The sequence below is a fragment of the Lagopus muta genome, chromosome 11 (assembly GCF_023343835.1).
Source record: "Lagopus muta isolate bLagMut1 chromosome 11, bLagMut1 primary, whole genome shotgun sequence".
Taxonomy (NCBI): domain Eukaryota; kingdom Metazoa; phylum Chordata; class Aves; order Galliformes; family Phasianidae; genus Lagopus; species Lagopus muta.
The window spans coordinates 4420079-4436111 of NC_064443.1; the positions used below are offsets into that span (position 1 = coordinate 4420079).

At 37.1% G+C, this 16033-nt stretch overlaps 1 protein-coding gene across 1 annotated transcript in view; it reads left to right on the forward strand.

The window, feature by feature from the left end:
• ATG7 (autophagy related 7) overlaps positions 1–16033 on the forward strand; it is a 96445-nt gene extending 80412 nt beyond the window's left edge. The window contains exon 19 of the mRNA XM_048957857.1: positions 5856–16033. Coding sequence (XP_048813814.1) covers positions 5856–5888 — 33 coding nt within the window. The 3' untranslated portion in view covers positions 5889–16033. The remainder of the gene's footprint in view (positions 1–5855) is intronic.

Sequence of the window (16033 nt, forward strand, 5' to 3'; positions counted from 1 at the left end):
TGTACTTTAAGATTCATGTTTTATGATCTCTTTGTTGTGGTCTGAATTGTTTACCTCTGAGGGTCACTTGAATAGTATCATAAAACTGCTGCTCTTTTTTTAATCAGTAACTGTGAAATGTTTGATTTTGTGTGACCTGCAAGCTCATTTACACATCTTAGATATCAGTTACACACTGCTTGTGAATTTGAAAGATTGAGTGGAACATGACAAGCTATTGATTTACAGCAAAACAAAGTCTGTGTAGTTGGAATAGAATACAGTCAGATGTAGATGGTAGTAATTATTCTGACATCCATTTATGCATATGATCAAGCTACAAGTTCATGAAAGTTTAAAGTGAATTTGCTTTTGCCCATTGTGAATTTTTGGCAGGATTTAGAAATTAAACGAGTATAAACTTACACATCTTTTTACACTTAAAAATAGAACATTTAGGCTCATCAAAAGAGCCAAGAAGATGATAAAAGAATTTGAATGCATACTTTTATGTACACTAGTGTTTTTAACTTCAGTTCTGTCTAAGGATTTATATCAGAGCTAATAACTGCTGTGAAAATATTTAAATTAACTGTGGCTTCATTGAAACTCTTGTTGTGTTTGGATAATTGTTTTTTGGTGGTAGTAAAATGAAGTTTCAAATTCCACACCAAAATACGCTGATGGAAATCATCACATCTTCTTTAAGGGGGGTCGTTTGCTTTTGCACTGCTTTGTTCTCGGACTTCAAGAGCCTGAGGAAAAGAGTTCATTGTAGAAAATATCCTCAGAGGTAGACATCATTCCAACAGCTCAGGTGCTGCGCCCTGAAAAATGGCCTTTGCAACTCCAAAGCACTTGAAGAGGTTACCCTACTTTGGAGGAGGAAAGAAATTGGCTTTGTATTTGCTTGCTTTCTGCTTTGTTTCTTCCTGGAACAAAGAGAAACAATGGAAGGAAATGTGTCAAAGGCATTTTAACAGCAAAAAAACCTACGTATACTTTTTTTTTTTTTTTTAAATTGGATGGTTATAGAATCTTCTAGTCATGTGGAAAGCAAATGAGCAGCTTTCATGAATGTTTTCATTAAAGAATCTGATAACATACCTAAGAAAACTGTAAAAATAAAAAAATACTAATTACTGTTGAATGCTGTGTTCTGTACCTGTTTGAAGCATAGTTAGAAAACCCGAAGACATTTTTCAACTCAGTAGTTTACACTGTAAACAAATTTTCTGTAGTTGTTTTCTTGCCTTTTTTTTTTTCTACTTAAGTATTTCTGAAAGTATTTAAAATCTTCAGATGCCAGTTCTGCAGGAAATAATCTAGTATCAAGTGTGTAAGCTGACTAAGATCACATGCTAAGGAGCTTGCTGACATTGCCTTTTAACAAACTGTTGCAGTAAGTGTAAGTAGTTTGGTCGATGCGTAAAGCCTGCCATAGGAGAGGATGTTTTGAGAAAAAGTGTGATCCCTCTGTCCCTAGGTCTTAGGTCACTTAGTGCTCACTCTAAATGATACAAAAATGGAATAAACAATAAAAGGATAAAAAATCAAATGCTAGATACTTGTATCTTGATAGAATAGAGGGCATGAGAGAAAATCAGTCCTGAAAGGTGATCACAGGGCTCGTTAACATACCACAGCTGCCAGGATGAAACTCAATGGGCTAACGTTTGCAGTTCATATGAAAAGTGAGGCCACACATGCAAAAGAAACACAGAGAATAATTACTGGTGCTGGTTTTCATCAAAATGAGGATGCCTTGTGACCTTGACCTAGATTTTAAGCTGTGGCTATTGGCTGGAAATGCAGAATTTTGCAATGTCTACAAAGGGAAAACACGTGTCAGACACCACCAAGGACAAAAGCATGAAGTTGGTGTAGTTGAATATTATTGCAAGGTATGAAACCATTTGAACAGGAAAGACTGTGAAGTTTCTGGCCAAGACAGAATAAAAGAAAACTTGTATTGATAGCATGAGTGCCAGAAATTAGTTGTCAGTGTGGACTAAGCAGGGTATGTGCATTGTGTACAGGAATCTAGAATAATTATCTTCTGTATTTGGGATATCTCACCTTGTTGAATGGAGTGTAATGAATGTCTATGGCCTAAACTGTAAGGTAAAACTGGTTTTGGCTGGTTTTGTTATAGCAAGTAAGCAACCACTTCTGAAAAAAAAAAAGCAAAAACTAGCTGTATCCTGCAGAAATAGGAAACTGTTGAAGCACAACATTTAAGTGTGGATTGGATGAACTGTTCTTGTGGGGGAACCACTGCCAGTACTGCGAAGCAAGCTGTTTCTAGTGGGAGCAGCAGGGAATGCTTACTGAGGTGCATTACCTTCATTTCTTAGATAGCACACTCTACATAATTTTCTTTGCTATGCAAGCTCTGTCATGCAGCTGGATATGAGTTCTGAGCAAAGCTAAACACTGTCACTGCTGTAGAATGCTGTCTCTGTGTTGATTGTGCATTTATGTTTTTTTCCCCCTGTGCAGAGGGGGGTGGTTGAAGAATTGTTTAATATGCAGAACGCTTGAAGTTTGTTTTCAGTTTCAGTAAGATGAAGGGTAGTGCTTACTGTGCATCAGGTATCTGAGATGAAAGGAGGGTGCTGAACTTTGTAATTAGCATCCCTCAGTCCATACTGAAAAGCTTGAAAAAGCTGCATGTTGGAACTGGAACATATAATGAATTTCAAGTTGCAGTTTTGTTTCTGTTGCACTCCTGAAAGATGCAACAGAAAGGATTCAGTATTCTTCCTGACCCAGGAAAAATATTCAAGGAGCCACACGAGGACTGTTGATGCAGCCTGCTGTGCTTAGATCCTAGAATTATACTGTAAAGGGTCACAAATACTTTGTAGAATTAGATTGTCAGAAGCTCGGATGTATAAAAGCATCTTTAACGTTGTGCCTATGAAAAAGCTCATGTTGTATAGACATAAAATAATTTGCTTTAAATTTAAACGTGTCTGAATATATTCTTTTATCATTTGTTTCACTTCCCTGAGTGAGGGTACATTTCTAAATCAAGATGCAAGATATGATAAGATGTAATTGATGTGGGAAGCTGCATGTTCTCATGTGATACCCAAGGGTGCTGTTTGTTACATGTCACATCTAATTTTCAGCCTCACCTCTGCTAGTAGAATTTTCCTTACTCTAAACCGTATTTGGAGCATTTATGAAACAGTAAATACTGAGGTTTGCATAAAGGTATTCCAAGGTTTTCTAAGCAGTGTGTATTTGATGCACATGTGTGTAAATTCATCTTAGTTTGGTGTGGAAAGCAGTGTGTGGGGTGGTGTGTTTGTTTGCTTTGTCTCTCTTAATGAGGTGGCCGTTTCTGTGCAATTGCTGCTGGATCATTGCTGGCAAGAAACTTAGAAATCCTCTTAGGATGCACTGGTATTCTTGCAGGTTTGTTTATAAGATAAACAGAAGTTACCTATTTGAGTTACTTATGTTAATTCTAGGATGCCAAGTCTTGTTTCCATATGTGAATGCTAAGTTTGGAACCATGGCCATGGAGGTTAAATTTCAGGTACCAGCTGTTAGTGCTGCAGGAAGGAAATGCAAAACTCTTTCTCTGTTCCTAAGGATTACTGAAAATGCCATCTGGAACTGTGTAAAACCATTGGGAACTTGTGAACAGTTGAATTAACACACAGGGTTTTTTCCCCATTCTTCCTATGATATAAGACAGTTATACTTGTCATTTTAAGAAAAGAGCTTCAGGAATTATTTTATCCTGAATAGGCATAGTTTGCATCTGACATTTAAGAACCTCTGCAAAGAAGTTCAGATATGAAAGCATGTGCTTGAAAAAAAACAGGTGCTTTGAGGTAGTCTGTCCAGGCTTTTTATTTATTTATTTAAGGGGTTGGAGGGAGGTTGACACTGACAGCTGGTTTATTATCTTCCTATTTTATGACTAATCCTGTCATCGCGTGTAGCTGCATTGAGATTGACTAACCCAGGTGTGCTGCAGGATAGAAGAGAAGTGAAAGCAAAATCCAAATTCATGGCTTGAATTGGGGACCAGATTCTTGGCTCTACATTCATTTTAGACTTTATCTTCCATGGCTTTCTGTATTTCATGATTTCTGTTGTGCAGAAATTTCACTGCTTTGAAGTAATAGCCAAAATTTGCATAGCCATGAAGCATGTACTCTAAACATCTTATGCAGAGGTGCATAAGAAGTAAATGTTTTTGTGTTGAAGGACTCTTAGGAGATATATGTATTTTAGATAGAAAATTATTTAATTGTTATTCTTTTCTTCTTACTTTCCTGCTATTATTACTAATGCTGTATTTCAAGGGTCTTAGTTTTTCAATGTCCATGACTAGCTTATTTTACTCAGATAGCAGAATACATTTCACAAGTAAGGCTGCTTCCACAGCCAGCAGCCTGGGTTACCTAGGAGGCAGTGTTGGCTGTGTGCTGGAGCTGAGGAGCTGTGCTTGAACTGTACATCTTCAAGTTGCTTGAGGCCCTCACAAGGGCCCTTAATATTAAGGACAAACAACAACAACAAACCTGCACTTCTTCCCCTTGGTTTCGACAAAGAGAGATGACTGTGTAGTTTGAGCTGCTCTTTGTGCCAGATGGATTGTTACAGTAATGCAAGCATTGCACATGACGTGTGTAGAGCCAAAAGGCTTTCTGAGCTTTACAGAAACTCTGGAACAGCAAGACAGTTTCTGGATGGAGGTATTTTCATATCACAGAATTACTCATGTCACTGGCACCCTTACCAGCCTTTCTTCGTGAAAAACAAACAAACCAGCAAGTACTTGCCTTCTCACCCACACTGCTCAGATCAGAACTGATGATGGGAAAGCACAGAGCAGAGAAGCTGGCACTGCTCCCAGTGCATCTGCTTAGTAGATAAAGAAGACTTTTAGGGATCTCGGTCCGCTTTTTTTCCCTTTTGCCTTTGATTCACCTCATGGCATTTATCGAAGTATTTATTGCCTTTCTTTGGGAGTGATTTTGGGGGTTAAAATCTATGGGATTTGTTTTCAAAAATTAGGCTCAACAAAGATGGACTATCAGTCTGAACTTTGAATTTCTTACTTATTGCCAGTTTGAATCATACCATAAACACTATTTAAAGATTTTGTTTTTCATATTTCTTTTCCACATCCTTGACCCTGACTGGTAAGCTGGACATTTATGTTTGCCTTGGCAAGCTCCAAGCTGCTCATCTAGGGCAGGATGAAAACTCTATTTTCCTTTCGTAAACAAACTGTTCCTTCAGTATTTTCCATAAGGATTTACACCACCATTTTGCAACGCTTCTAGGAATTGAAAAAATCCTGCCATTCAGAGTTTTCATTTTATGGTTTGTAACACTGCAGAAAAATATTTGAGCAATTGCTTTCTGGGGTTGGATTTTAAGAGCTTTTTTCAGAACAATTTCAAATTCCAGAATCATTACGTTTTGTCATAAGGACTTTTATTAAAATTATAGCCATTTTTCTATTAACTATTCAATATTGCTGTGTTGAACTCTGAATTTTTTTAGAAGGATTTGAAAGATATTGAAGGAATATCTTCCTATTGGTGGCAGATTTTGCTGGCAAAGGAGAACTTTTCTGTTCAAGTGATTAGAACCAAGTAGTTCAGAGCCAGATCTAGCGCAAAGCTTTGTATGCATGTTCTTCCTGGCTACTACAAGCCTTTACTGAGTGGAAGGAGAGTATTTGCCATGAAGTAAACCTCCAAAAAATCATAAAAAGCCATTGGTTCTAGTCACTCTCTTATTTACTCTCTCTTTTAAATAATAATACTAATTTTATAAAGGCATATTAAAAGTGTATTTGAACTCCACAAACTAAAATTACACTTCCTTTTTTGTTGCAGATCTGGGACATGAGTGATGATGAAACAGTCTGAAAATCAGCTGAATAAGGTGGAAGATGACCTACTTTGAACTGCATTGCTGCCTTTTATCTGTTATTCGACAAGTTAATGATTGCTTACCCATGACTACAATGAATATGAACAATTGTAAACCACATACTGACATGAATATCTTCACTGTGAAAGCAGTCTTTTCTGGATATAACTCTCCATATTTTCATTTTTATTATGTAAATAACCAAAATAACGTGGTTATGTTGAAATCTTATTTCTTTTTTTTTTTTTTCCCCATTTTCTAAATAAGACATATATAAAATTTGCTGCTTAAGTAAACTTTGGTATCTCATTTGTTCCATTTTTTTATTTTGCTTCTCAGCAGACATGTCTAAGTAGCTTGTCTAAATGGTTTTTTCTTCATCTTTCCAACACTTGTTCACCTTTAATTAGAGTTCATTATTAAGATTGAGAATATTCTCCTGTTGAGAAATAAACTTCATCTTTATGGGAGAGCAGGAGTAGGTTAAAAACCTACACTTGCAGTGTATATCACATTGCTTTCTATTTCAAAGTAAATATTTGTAGTACAGTTGATTCCCTTTATTGTAGTATGATTGTTCTTACCTGTGCCAAAAGAGAAATTATTCTCTCTTATAATTTCATTCTGTGGAAGAAATGTGGTTTGACTTATATTTACACAGGAAAGACCAAAATGGATCTGTATCATACTTAATGCTCTGCTGAAGTTCAGTGTTCTGCTATATAGTAAAAATTGCTTAGAGGATGAATCATTGATTCATTAAAAACTTGTAGTTAAATGTATTACTAAAATAAGAAGTTGATTTTCTAACTCTGCCATTCCTGGTTGCTGTTGTATACTACTTTACAGGTGTTAAACACTGATTCTGATTTTTATTTTGACTGGAGTTTAAGTATTTCAATTTCTGCAGCATCAGGAATGGCTTCAGATGTTATGGCTGAGACTGTGAGAATCTTTGATGGGTTCTCAAGGATTTGTAAAAATGGATTTGTAAAATATCAAAGTTACCTTATTACAGAACTGAAAGCAAATCTATTGTTTTTTATCTTGCAATAGGATTTGGAAGTGTAATTGAAATTCATTTTAAGGCTTTATATTGTGGAGACTATGGACTAACTTGCTCAGAAAAGAAGGCAGAATCGCTTTTTGTGGCAGTCTTTATTTCTGTTATACATTATGAAAATGAGTTGACCAACTGGTCAATCCAATTAATTTAGCTTGGTTTACTTCCTTTAACATAAGCTCTGAATATCCGGTGCAGATAATTTCACAGTTTCTCTCTTAGGCCACATCAGAGTATGTTCTGTCAGATCAAATTCACCTTAAAAGAAAGGATATCTGCAGGTCCTATACTCCCATCATAAAATAAGACTCACTGAAACATGTTGAGGTTAGCATTAGTTGTTAAGCTTTAATGGCCTGTTTCGCTAACTTCATTGTAGTATATATATCTGAATTAAATATATTTTTTTATAGGAAACTGATCTTTTGGTGGTCAGGTAATGATCAATAACATCAATAACACGCGATAAACATTTTTAAGTAGTTTATTAACATACAGAATTACCTATGAGCTGTATGATTTGCATTCTGTAGTTCTTTTGGCATTGTGTATTGGTACTGGGTAGTTTAAAGGGAAAGACCTGCATTTTTGTCTTTTGGAACTGCTGAGTGTAAAACTCTTCTGCAGTCTTTGATTATCTGAAAATGTAAAACTGGACATCTTTCTAAAAATCTGATGAACAGTAATAGTTACTTTAAATATCTTAATTTTAATTACCTGTTAAAGTAACTTTCAGTTTAAAGATGCAGTGTATCTATTTAATTGCAGCTGTATGCAAGATCTAAAGGTTGGAATTCAGGGTTAATATGGTGTTTCCTTACCTCTCTACTTTCAGTAGCATACAGTTCTGAGGCTGAGCTGCTTGCTGTACATATGCTTCCCAGATGTCCCTGATGTTCTGAAGCTCTTCAGTATGTCAGAATAACTTCCGTTGTCTAACTTTAATGTTGTTTTCTTCCTCCTTGTGGAACAAAATGGTCCTTATTCTGCAATTTCTGGGCATTAATTGAGTAAGAAATCAGAAGAATACATAGAAATGAAGTGCTCTTAACATTTCCATTACTGTTCAAATTCAAATACCATTATGAGATAAGCACATTTATTTACTGGCCTGTAGGTACTTAATGGAAGGCTTTTGGCACTACCCTTTCAACTGCAGATATTGGTGTTTAATGGAAGTTAAACTTCGACCTTTCTTCACTTGCTTTCAGTCTGGTGTTAAATCCTCTTTATCAATGTTATAGCCTATCAATCTGGAATAAATTTCACTTAAGGCATGCCCTTTGTATTAGATGTAAATTGATAGTAAGATTTTACCCAGTATGTGGTTTGGCCAATGTGAGAATCTGCTCCATGGAACATGGGATAGGTTTGATTCTGAAGCCTTCAGCATTGGGTTCTAAAAGGGAGAAAGAGCACAAGTGTGTAAATGACACTTAGACCCATGCAGAAAGATTCATGATGACCTAGATCATTTGGTATAGAAATTCACCAAGGAATGGAACCATAGGATTTTTATTACTCAAGAGCTGATTACTCCCAAGAAATAAAGGAGGATTCTGCTTCAGTAGAGATCAACAGCATGAAGTGTAGTCTTGTACATCAAATGGAATTCTAGTAATTGCTGCAGCCCTTATAGCCATTGAGCTTCAGTCTGGAAAAAATGTTCCTTCCTTGTGCTCTGTATGGGTTTGGTATTGCGTCCTCAGGGAACTCCAGTGAGATGGACGGAAATTTTTTTACCAGCAGTACTATTGTTCTACTGCCTGTATAATGTTCTCTTGTTTGGCTACTTACCTTAAATACATACAGTAAAAGTCATAGCAAAGTTGAATTTTTTTCAATGTATGAGTGATTTCTTTCAGTTTCTCACCTGTCATTTGTGATTTTTCTCCTTTTAATTTCTCATAGTCAAAGAAAACTCTTACTGGTGGAGTTTTTGTTTTTGAACTTTTTATTATGCTATTGTTTAGCATTCTGTGATTTAGTGTCACATGATAGCACTTCTGTTTCTTCCTCTTATTGAGTGTATGCTAACTATTCTGATTGGAACAGCTAATACCTAGTTCATCGTTGCATTGCTCTGGGTCGTTTGACTGAAGTGTTCACCCAGTTCCCAACTTTTCTTTAAGTTTTCTTCCTCTTTTTCAAGACAGATTTAAAAAAAAAAAAAATCAGATAGCTGAGAAGTGACTGAAGGTAGACTTTGGTTTTCAGGATTCCCATTAATGTCAATTATATGTGAAAAGATCACTAAGCTTCTGATGCCAGTCAAGTTTGCCTGTTTCTTACAGTACCAGTTCAGAGCCATTACTGAATCCAAAGGATTTTCATATATGGTTTCTTTTCAGAGCATAACCACATCTTAAAAGTTCAAGGAGAGTCCTGGTTCTCTTTCTATGGGAAGAGGAAGGACAGCTTACATTCTTTCAATACTACTTATGTTGCAAGCTAGCACATAATCAAACTTTTTTTGTTGTTCTTCCAGTTGAAGGTATCTCTATTCTGCACTGCAAGTCCAGCCAGTTCTCTAACACACAGTTAATAGCCATTCTCTTCTCCGTTGGTTCAACGTTGGCATTAAAAGTACACAAAAGCTGACAAGAACATGCAGCTGGATGGTAGGATTTTTTCTTATTACTTTTCCAAATTTTTACACCTAATCTTTTAGGTTGTTTTTTTGTTTGTTTGTTTGTTTGGGGTTTTTGTTGTTGTTGTTTTGCTAGTTTACTTCCTTGCTTGTTTGTTTTTAAATAATAACACAATATTTGCAATTCTTCGCTTAGAAACAAATAAGCATTTATACTCCAAAGAGAAGCCATTAAAGAAAAATTTGCAACATGGCAAACTTAACAGACTTCCTAAGAAACATCATCTGGAAGATGTCCTGAGCCTGTTACCATTTTTTTTCCAAATCCATTGACCTGGCTTCTTTAATTGTTTTACGTTTTGTTCCTTGTTTTAAATTGCTTTCAGTGCAAATATTGTGCTCATCATGCATAGCCTACCAAAACAAAACTTCTTGTTGGAGGGTTTTGTGCACCTTTTCTCTTTTAGAGGGCCTGGATTAACAGCTGTATAAGGCAGAAATACCACCTAGAAAAACTTCATGCTGTTACAGTCTGACAGTGTATAAATTCATAACCTATGAAAAACCTGCCTACCATTTAAATTCCAAATCTCTTTCCCTTAAAGTTCCCTGGATTTTCTCCAGAGCTCTAATAGTGTTTAAAAATAGTGTGGCACCACATAGGTAATGCTATGGGTTTGAAACTAGCGTAGATATTAGCTCTCTGTTATCACTTCAGCTACCAAAATTTAAAGTTTGTTTACTTATTTGTGCAGCACTTAGCAGGATTTGAAATTAAACAAACAAACAAAACAGCAATCTAGTGACAAAGAATGTTTTCAGTCTCATTTTACTGTTATTGATACCCTTTGGTCCTGTACTACTGATAGCAGTGACTTTTCATGGTGAGTAGTTATTGAGGAATGGAGGGACAGCAGGACCTTTCCTTTGGAATAGCATCAATACTAGGTTGACTCAGAGAGTTTAACAGTTCCTGGTTTTTCTCTGATTTTTTTTTTAGTAAGTTCTCATCTGTAAAATGTAGAAAAATAGAGAATATATGCTTAGCAAAGAATAGCCATGTTTTTTTTCTCTCAGTTATCCCAGACCAAAAGAAAGAATCTGTTGCTATGACCCATTGTTTCATCAAAATGTTGCTGAGAGTTGTTTGAAGTCGGGCAGTGTTAACCAAAATGGGCTGTGGCTTGGGCTAATTTGTAGGCACTTTACTCTTAAGCGCAGTAGCTGAAATACGGCAGTCTGTATTCCACCAGCCGGTGACTGTTATTTTGTCCAGGTTGTAGTGAATTCTTCTGAATGAGTCACTTGAGAACTATATTAACCTAGCCAAGGAAATTGGCTCAGCAGAAGGGAAATTTAAGCTACTCCCAGAAGAATTAATAGTAATACATTGAAGTAGCAGTGTTGCTGAGTAGCGTAAGGTATTCTCTAACCTATTTGTTGCTAAATTCTCTAGCAACAAATTTTTCATCTCGTTTCCCAATTCAGGTAAACCTCATTCCCGGATAAGCGTAAAGATGAGCACTCCAACCATCTATAATTTCAAGTACTGATGGTTGCCCCCTGGTAATCGGCAACACAGTCTGCCAATTGCAGCTTCACTGTAGCATTTTTTCACATCTCATGGAATTATTTTGGACGTTCTTTGACAAGATTGTCAGAGCTCTCGACAGCTGTTTGTCTGAACTTCAAGTACTAAGTGTGTTTTAGTCAGTTTAGTCAGGCCAGGCCTCACCTGCAGTTGTACCTTCTTGTAGGCACTTCCTTCAACTTGGCAATAAAAAGGGGCTGTCAGGAGTTCCAGAAGAGATGTGTTGTTTCCTAGCTGGCAGGGAGTATTCACTGTGTTACCGTTTGCTGTTGAAGTCTAAATGCCTGTTCCAACTTGCTTTTTGAATAGATATTTATATAGGATGTTGATATGAAGGAGAAAGGACTTTGCCTCTCTAACTGAAGGTCACATGCATATAATGTTTTACTGCTGCAAATAAAAAGTATGATTTTTTTTCAGTCATTCTTTTTAACTTCCCTCCTTTCCCATACAGTTACTTTCTGCTATTGTTTGGCAGTGGATTGCTGCTTCAGCAGCCTTCAGGAGCATTCAGTAATTCAGGTTTATTTGCTTTTGAGCACCAGACGCTTGATTTTTGTTTGATCTCACCAGAATAATTCATTTTTTTTTATTTATCAGTGAAATGATCTTATCCACTACATAAAAAACAAACAGGAGGCGTTATTCTTTCTCACTGAGGAAACCACTAATGTTTTCCTCACTTTTGGTGCAATGTTTGTACTCTCTTAAAAAGCTTCAGTTTGGCATCTCTGGCAAGATGAGACAGTGCTGAAGGAGCTTGGTGCATTTGAAATGAAAGCTGGCTCCTCATTTCTGAAATAATTTTACTTTCTAAATCAAACCAGTGTGGGCTAAAACTGTGTACAGAAATGCTGCTAAAATTGTTTCCACGTCATGTCAGCATGGACCTGGAAGAGCTGCTGGGCAGTGAAGGTTCCAAGTCTTGCCTGCCTTCTCTGAGTTTTCTGGTTGACAGCCAGGAAATCACTGTCTTCTTCCCCCATCTTCCCAACCCCTGTGAATATCTCCTCCTCAGCCCAGTCTTCCCCTCACAGGTAGCAGAAGGGTGTCAATGGATAAGCAAATTAATTTCCAGTGACAAATTTCTTTCAAATTTGTGCAAGAGTGAATGGAAATCTGCAAGGCAGTTGTGATTTTGCTTGAGGGTTTTGCTTTGTCTATTAATGTCTCTGTTTTCATTTCACGTTTGGAAGCCTGACTTTCATACAGTATTTCTGTAGGTGTTACCACTTCCTCAGGAACCTGTGACTCAGGCAGTATATAAATGAAATGACATCACTGGCAACTTTTGTTTGAATTGCCTATTTCCTAAATAGGGACTGTCGTTTTTTTTCTTTTAATACTTGCATCATTGTTTTCTGTTTTGTTTTGTTTTTTGAGAGAGGAAGGGGAAATGAGGGCTTTTGATTATCTAGGACTATTACAAGTAACCAACTGAATGTGTTTTATCCTTTTGAATCATTGAAATCAACAGTGCTGAAGTTTACTTAAAACAGGAGATTAGCATTTCTACACAAAGTATTTTATGAATGAAATCATTGCCAGTATGTGTTAGCAGAGATTCTTTTGGTACAAAGCATTCTTAATTTACTGCTGATGTGTTGAGAGAGGGACAGCGGGCAAACAAGAAGAGCCTGAGCATAATTTTCCATATTATTTTGGAAGTAAAGCAAACAAAAAACTGTGTTTTCATACTACTGGTTGAGCTTCAGTTTTAAGTGGATCTCCCTTGCTGCTCCCTCACTAGTGTGTACACTACAGGAGATTCTTGGTATGTTTCAGTGTTTCCTTCTCTGTAACTGATATTTTTCAGTGATATCACTCCATGCATCCATAAATAAATGTGAAGACCCGGAGTAAATTTTACTTGTTAGCCGAGTGACTCCAAAGCAGGCAGGAGCACTGGTTATAGCAGACATGGTGCAGGGAAACCTTCAGCAGCTGTGTTTCTTCTTTGGACAAAATTCCCCATGACGTCACTTGAGGAGTTGGCTGTTAAACCGTGAAGAGTAATGTCAGGAATCATTGTCATCAGAGGAACGCGAGAAGTTGGATGTCTGTCTAGATCGTTTATTCATAGTGCTGCGGGTCAGGCTATAAAAGCGTTGCATTTATTTATTATTGTCATGCGCAAAGGATCACTGTTCTTTTGTTTAAATAGCAACAGCTTTGGGACTTTGTAAGACATGGATACAACAGAACGTTGTCTGAGTATGGCAGAGTCCCTTTGGCTATGCTTTGATTTTATCAGTTCTTACCAAGTGGACAGTCACTTTGTGGTTGCACCTGAAGGGAAAACTGAAATTAGGTCTGTGTATTCAGGGAGGTGGAGTTGGTGACTACTACCACAGGTTGTGGTTTTTCTTCTGACTGTGTGATTTCACGTCAAACTTTGGCACAATTAAGAACTGTATAATTAAAGTCATTGCACTAAAGGAAAGCACTAAACCAAAGTCTTGGGGAAAAAAAAAAATGCTATGTTTCGTAGGGTTTTGTTTTGTTTCTAATAATATAGAGGGCCTGGTAATTTCTTGGGGTTTTTTTGTTTTTGTTTTTTGTTTTGTGTGTGTGTCTGTGTGTACGTGTGTACATGAGCTTTTTTTTTTTCCTTTATTTAATATTTCAGTCATCCTTCCCAAACTTTCTGTTCAGTCTCCTTTGCATCCTTTATTTTCTAAATGACCTTTATGCAGGCATCCTGTATGCTGTTAATGAAAAACTCTTCCTGGAGTTCCACCCAGTAGCTATTGGAGCAGTGGTTACACGTTATTATTGGTACTAAGTCAGAAATGCTTTGAGATGATAGATGGTATAAATGTAACAGCATTCCAATTATTTGGTCACTCAAACAAAAAAATTTTTTTTTTCCCCACTTTAATTAAAATATTTACTGTTGAATGTCTCTTGTGTGCCAAATTACGTAGTAGTTGTGGTTTTCTCTGCTGTAATAGTTAAGAATGAGTGAGCTATGCATACCCTGCCTCATGAACCATGCAGAGCAGCAGCTGATGTATGGAACATAGTTGGACCATCCTCACCAACTGCCTGATGCTTTTGATAGACTAGCGCTCTCAGAAGTCCCAGGAGAAAGACATTTAATTTCTTGCTAACTTTCTTGCTAACAGTTCAGCACTGTTTAGCAAACACTGCAAGCCTAAAACAGACTTCTTTGTAACTCTTTGCTCAGATTTGAAGAGGAGGAAGAGCAAGCAAGTCAACTGGTGTGTGCACAGCATTTCTCTGTTGCTGGAGATATTCGAGTTCAATTTCCAACAATGGCAGATATGACATAATCTAGTTTCCTGCTGCTAATATTTGGAAATGTCATTAAGAGATTCTGATAGATAATGTCAAGATGAACAGTGCTTAAAAATCAACAAGGAATAGTGAATAATAGCATACCCATTGATCTGAGATACTGGAAAAGAATGTGATTTAAAGGTCTGTGACACTGATTATATAGATGAGTATTAGCAGTAGGCTGTGTTTTTGGTTTTTGTGGGGTTTTTTTTTGCCATAAGGACATGCAATGGCATGTTGTTTCAGAATATGACCAAATTATTGATTTTAAATTATTTTGTTGCTATAGTTTTAAATGATTGTGGCTTCATACATTTTTGAAGCCAAAATGTTCTGTTCCAGCTTACGTAGTATGCAGTGAGCTTTAAAAGCACTTATGTTTTAAAGAAAGTTTGTCCTCTTCATAACTGCCAGAAATGTGGGAAGAAGGATTAAGACAGGACACATACACAGTGGCCACCATTTAGTTTTGGCTTCCATTTGAAGGGGGTTTCACATAGTGACAGGGCACCGCCAGTATTTGGCAGGGATCTACGAGCTTGCCAAATATCAAATGGCTCTGTGATTCTCTGTCAGGCATTTCTTTGCACTGTTGCACCTTTGGATATAACAGTCCCCTTTGTAGGGCACTTTTAGGACCACAAAGATGGTGAAGGACCTACAGTAAGATGTATGAGGAGAGCCTAAAGTCTTCTTGTTTGTTGAGCCTCAGGAGACTGAGGGGAGAGCTTGTGATGGCCTACAGCTTCCTCACGAGGGGAGTGAAGTGGCAGGTGTTGATCTCTCTAGAGACAGTGGCAGGACCTGAGAGAATGGCATGGAACTGTGAGAAGGAAGTGTCAGGCTGGGTGGTATGGACAATTTCTTCACTAGAGGGTTATTGGGTGTGGAATAGGCTCTCCAGGTCATAGCCCCAAGCTGCCAGCATTCAAATAGTGTTTGGACAGCACTGGACATAGGATTTGAATTTTGAGTGTCCCTGTTTGGAGTTAGACTTAACAATCCTTGTAAATCCCTTCCAACTCTACAATCTTTCCCTCCCATCCATTGCCTGAGCTTGTTTTGGTAGAGTGTCTTCTGTTGGTTAAGTACCTAATACAGCAAGACCAACATTTGAGTCAACTAGTCAATAGAACAGCAGGTGAATAACAGATCATACAGGTAGATCTCTTCTCTAACTTTGCCTACTATAGCCTTTTAATTTAATCAGTTTGGTCATGGAGTTAGTGAAGTTCATTTGTCTCCTTTTTTGGATGCTCAAAGCCAGACATCAGTGTTGTCTTAAACCGGGTTGCAGAATTCTGAAGGGACTCTGATTTCACATGTAAAGATAATCTTACGCTATTAAGCATGTATTTTAAAATTTTTATGTGTGTAAAGGAGAAATAAATAAATCTGTTGTTAACTTTCAAATGGCTGCTCTGTCAGTTTTATTCTTTCCTGTGTAGATGTGCTAAAAATATATATCTACTAGAGCACACGTACTGTTTTGTGTAGCAATTCAGCTCCTCCTATTGAGAAGCCACAGTAGAACATTTTTTATTTTTGTGTAAAAGGAAAAAGGAGAAGGAAGAAGTTAACTGGGTGCACTGTT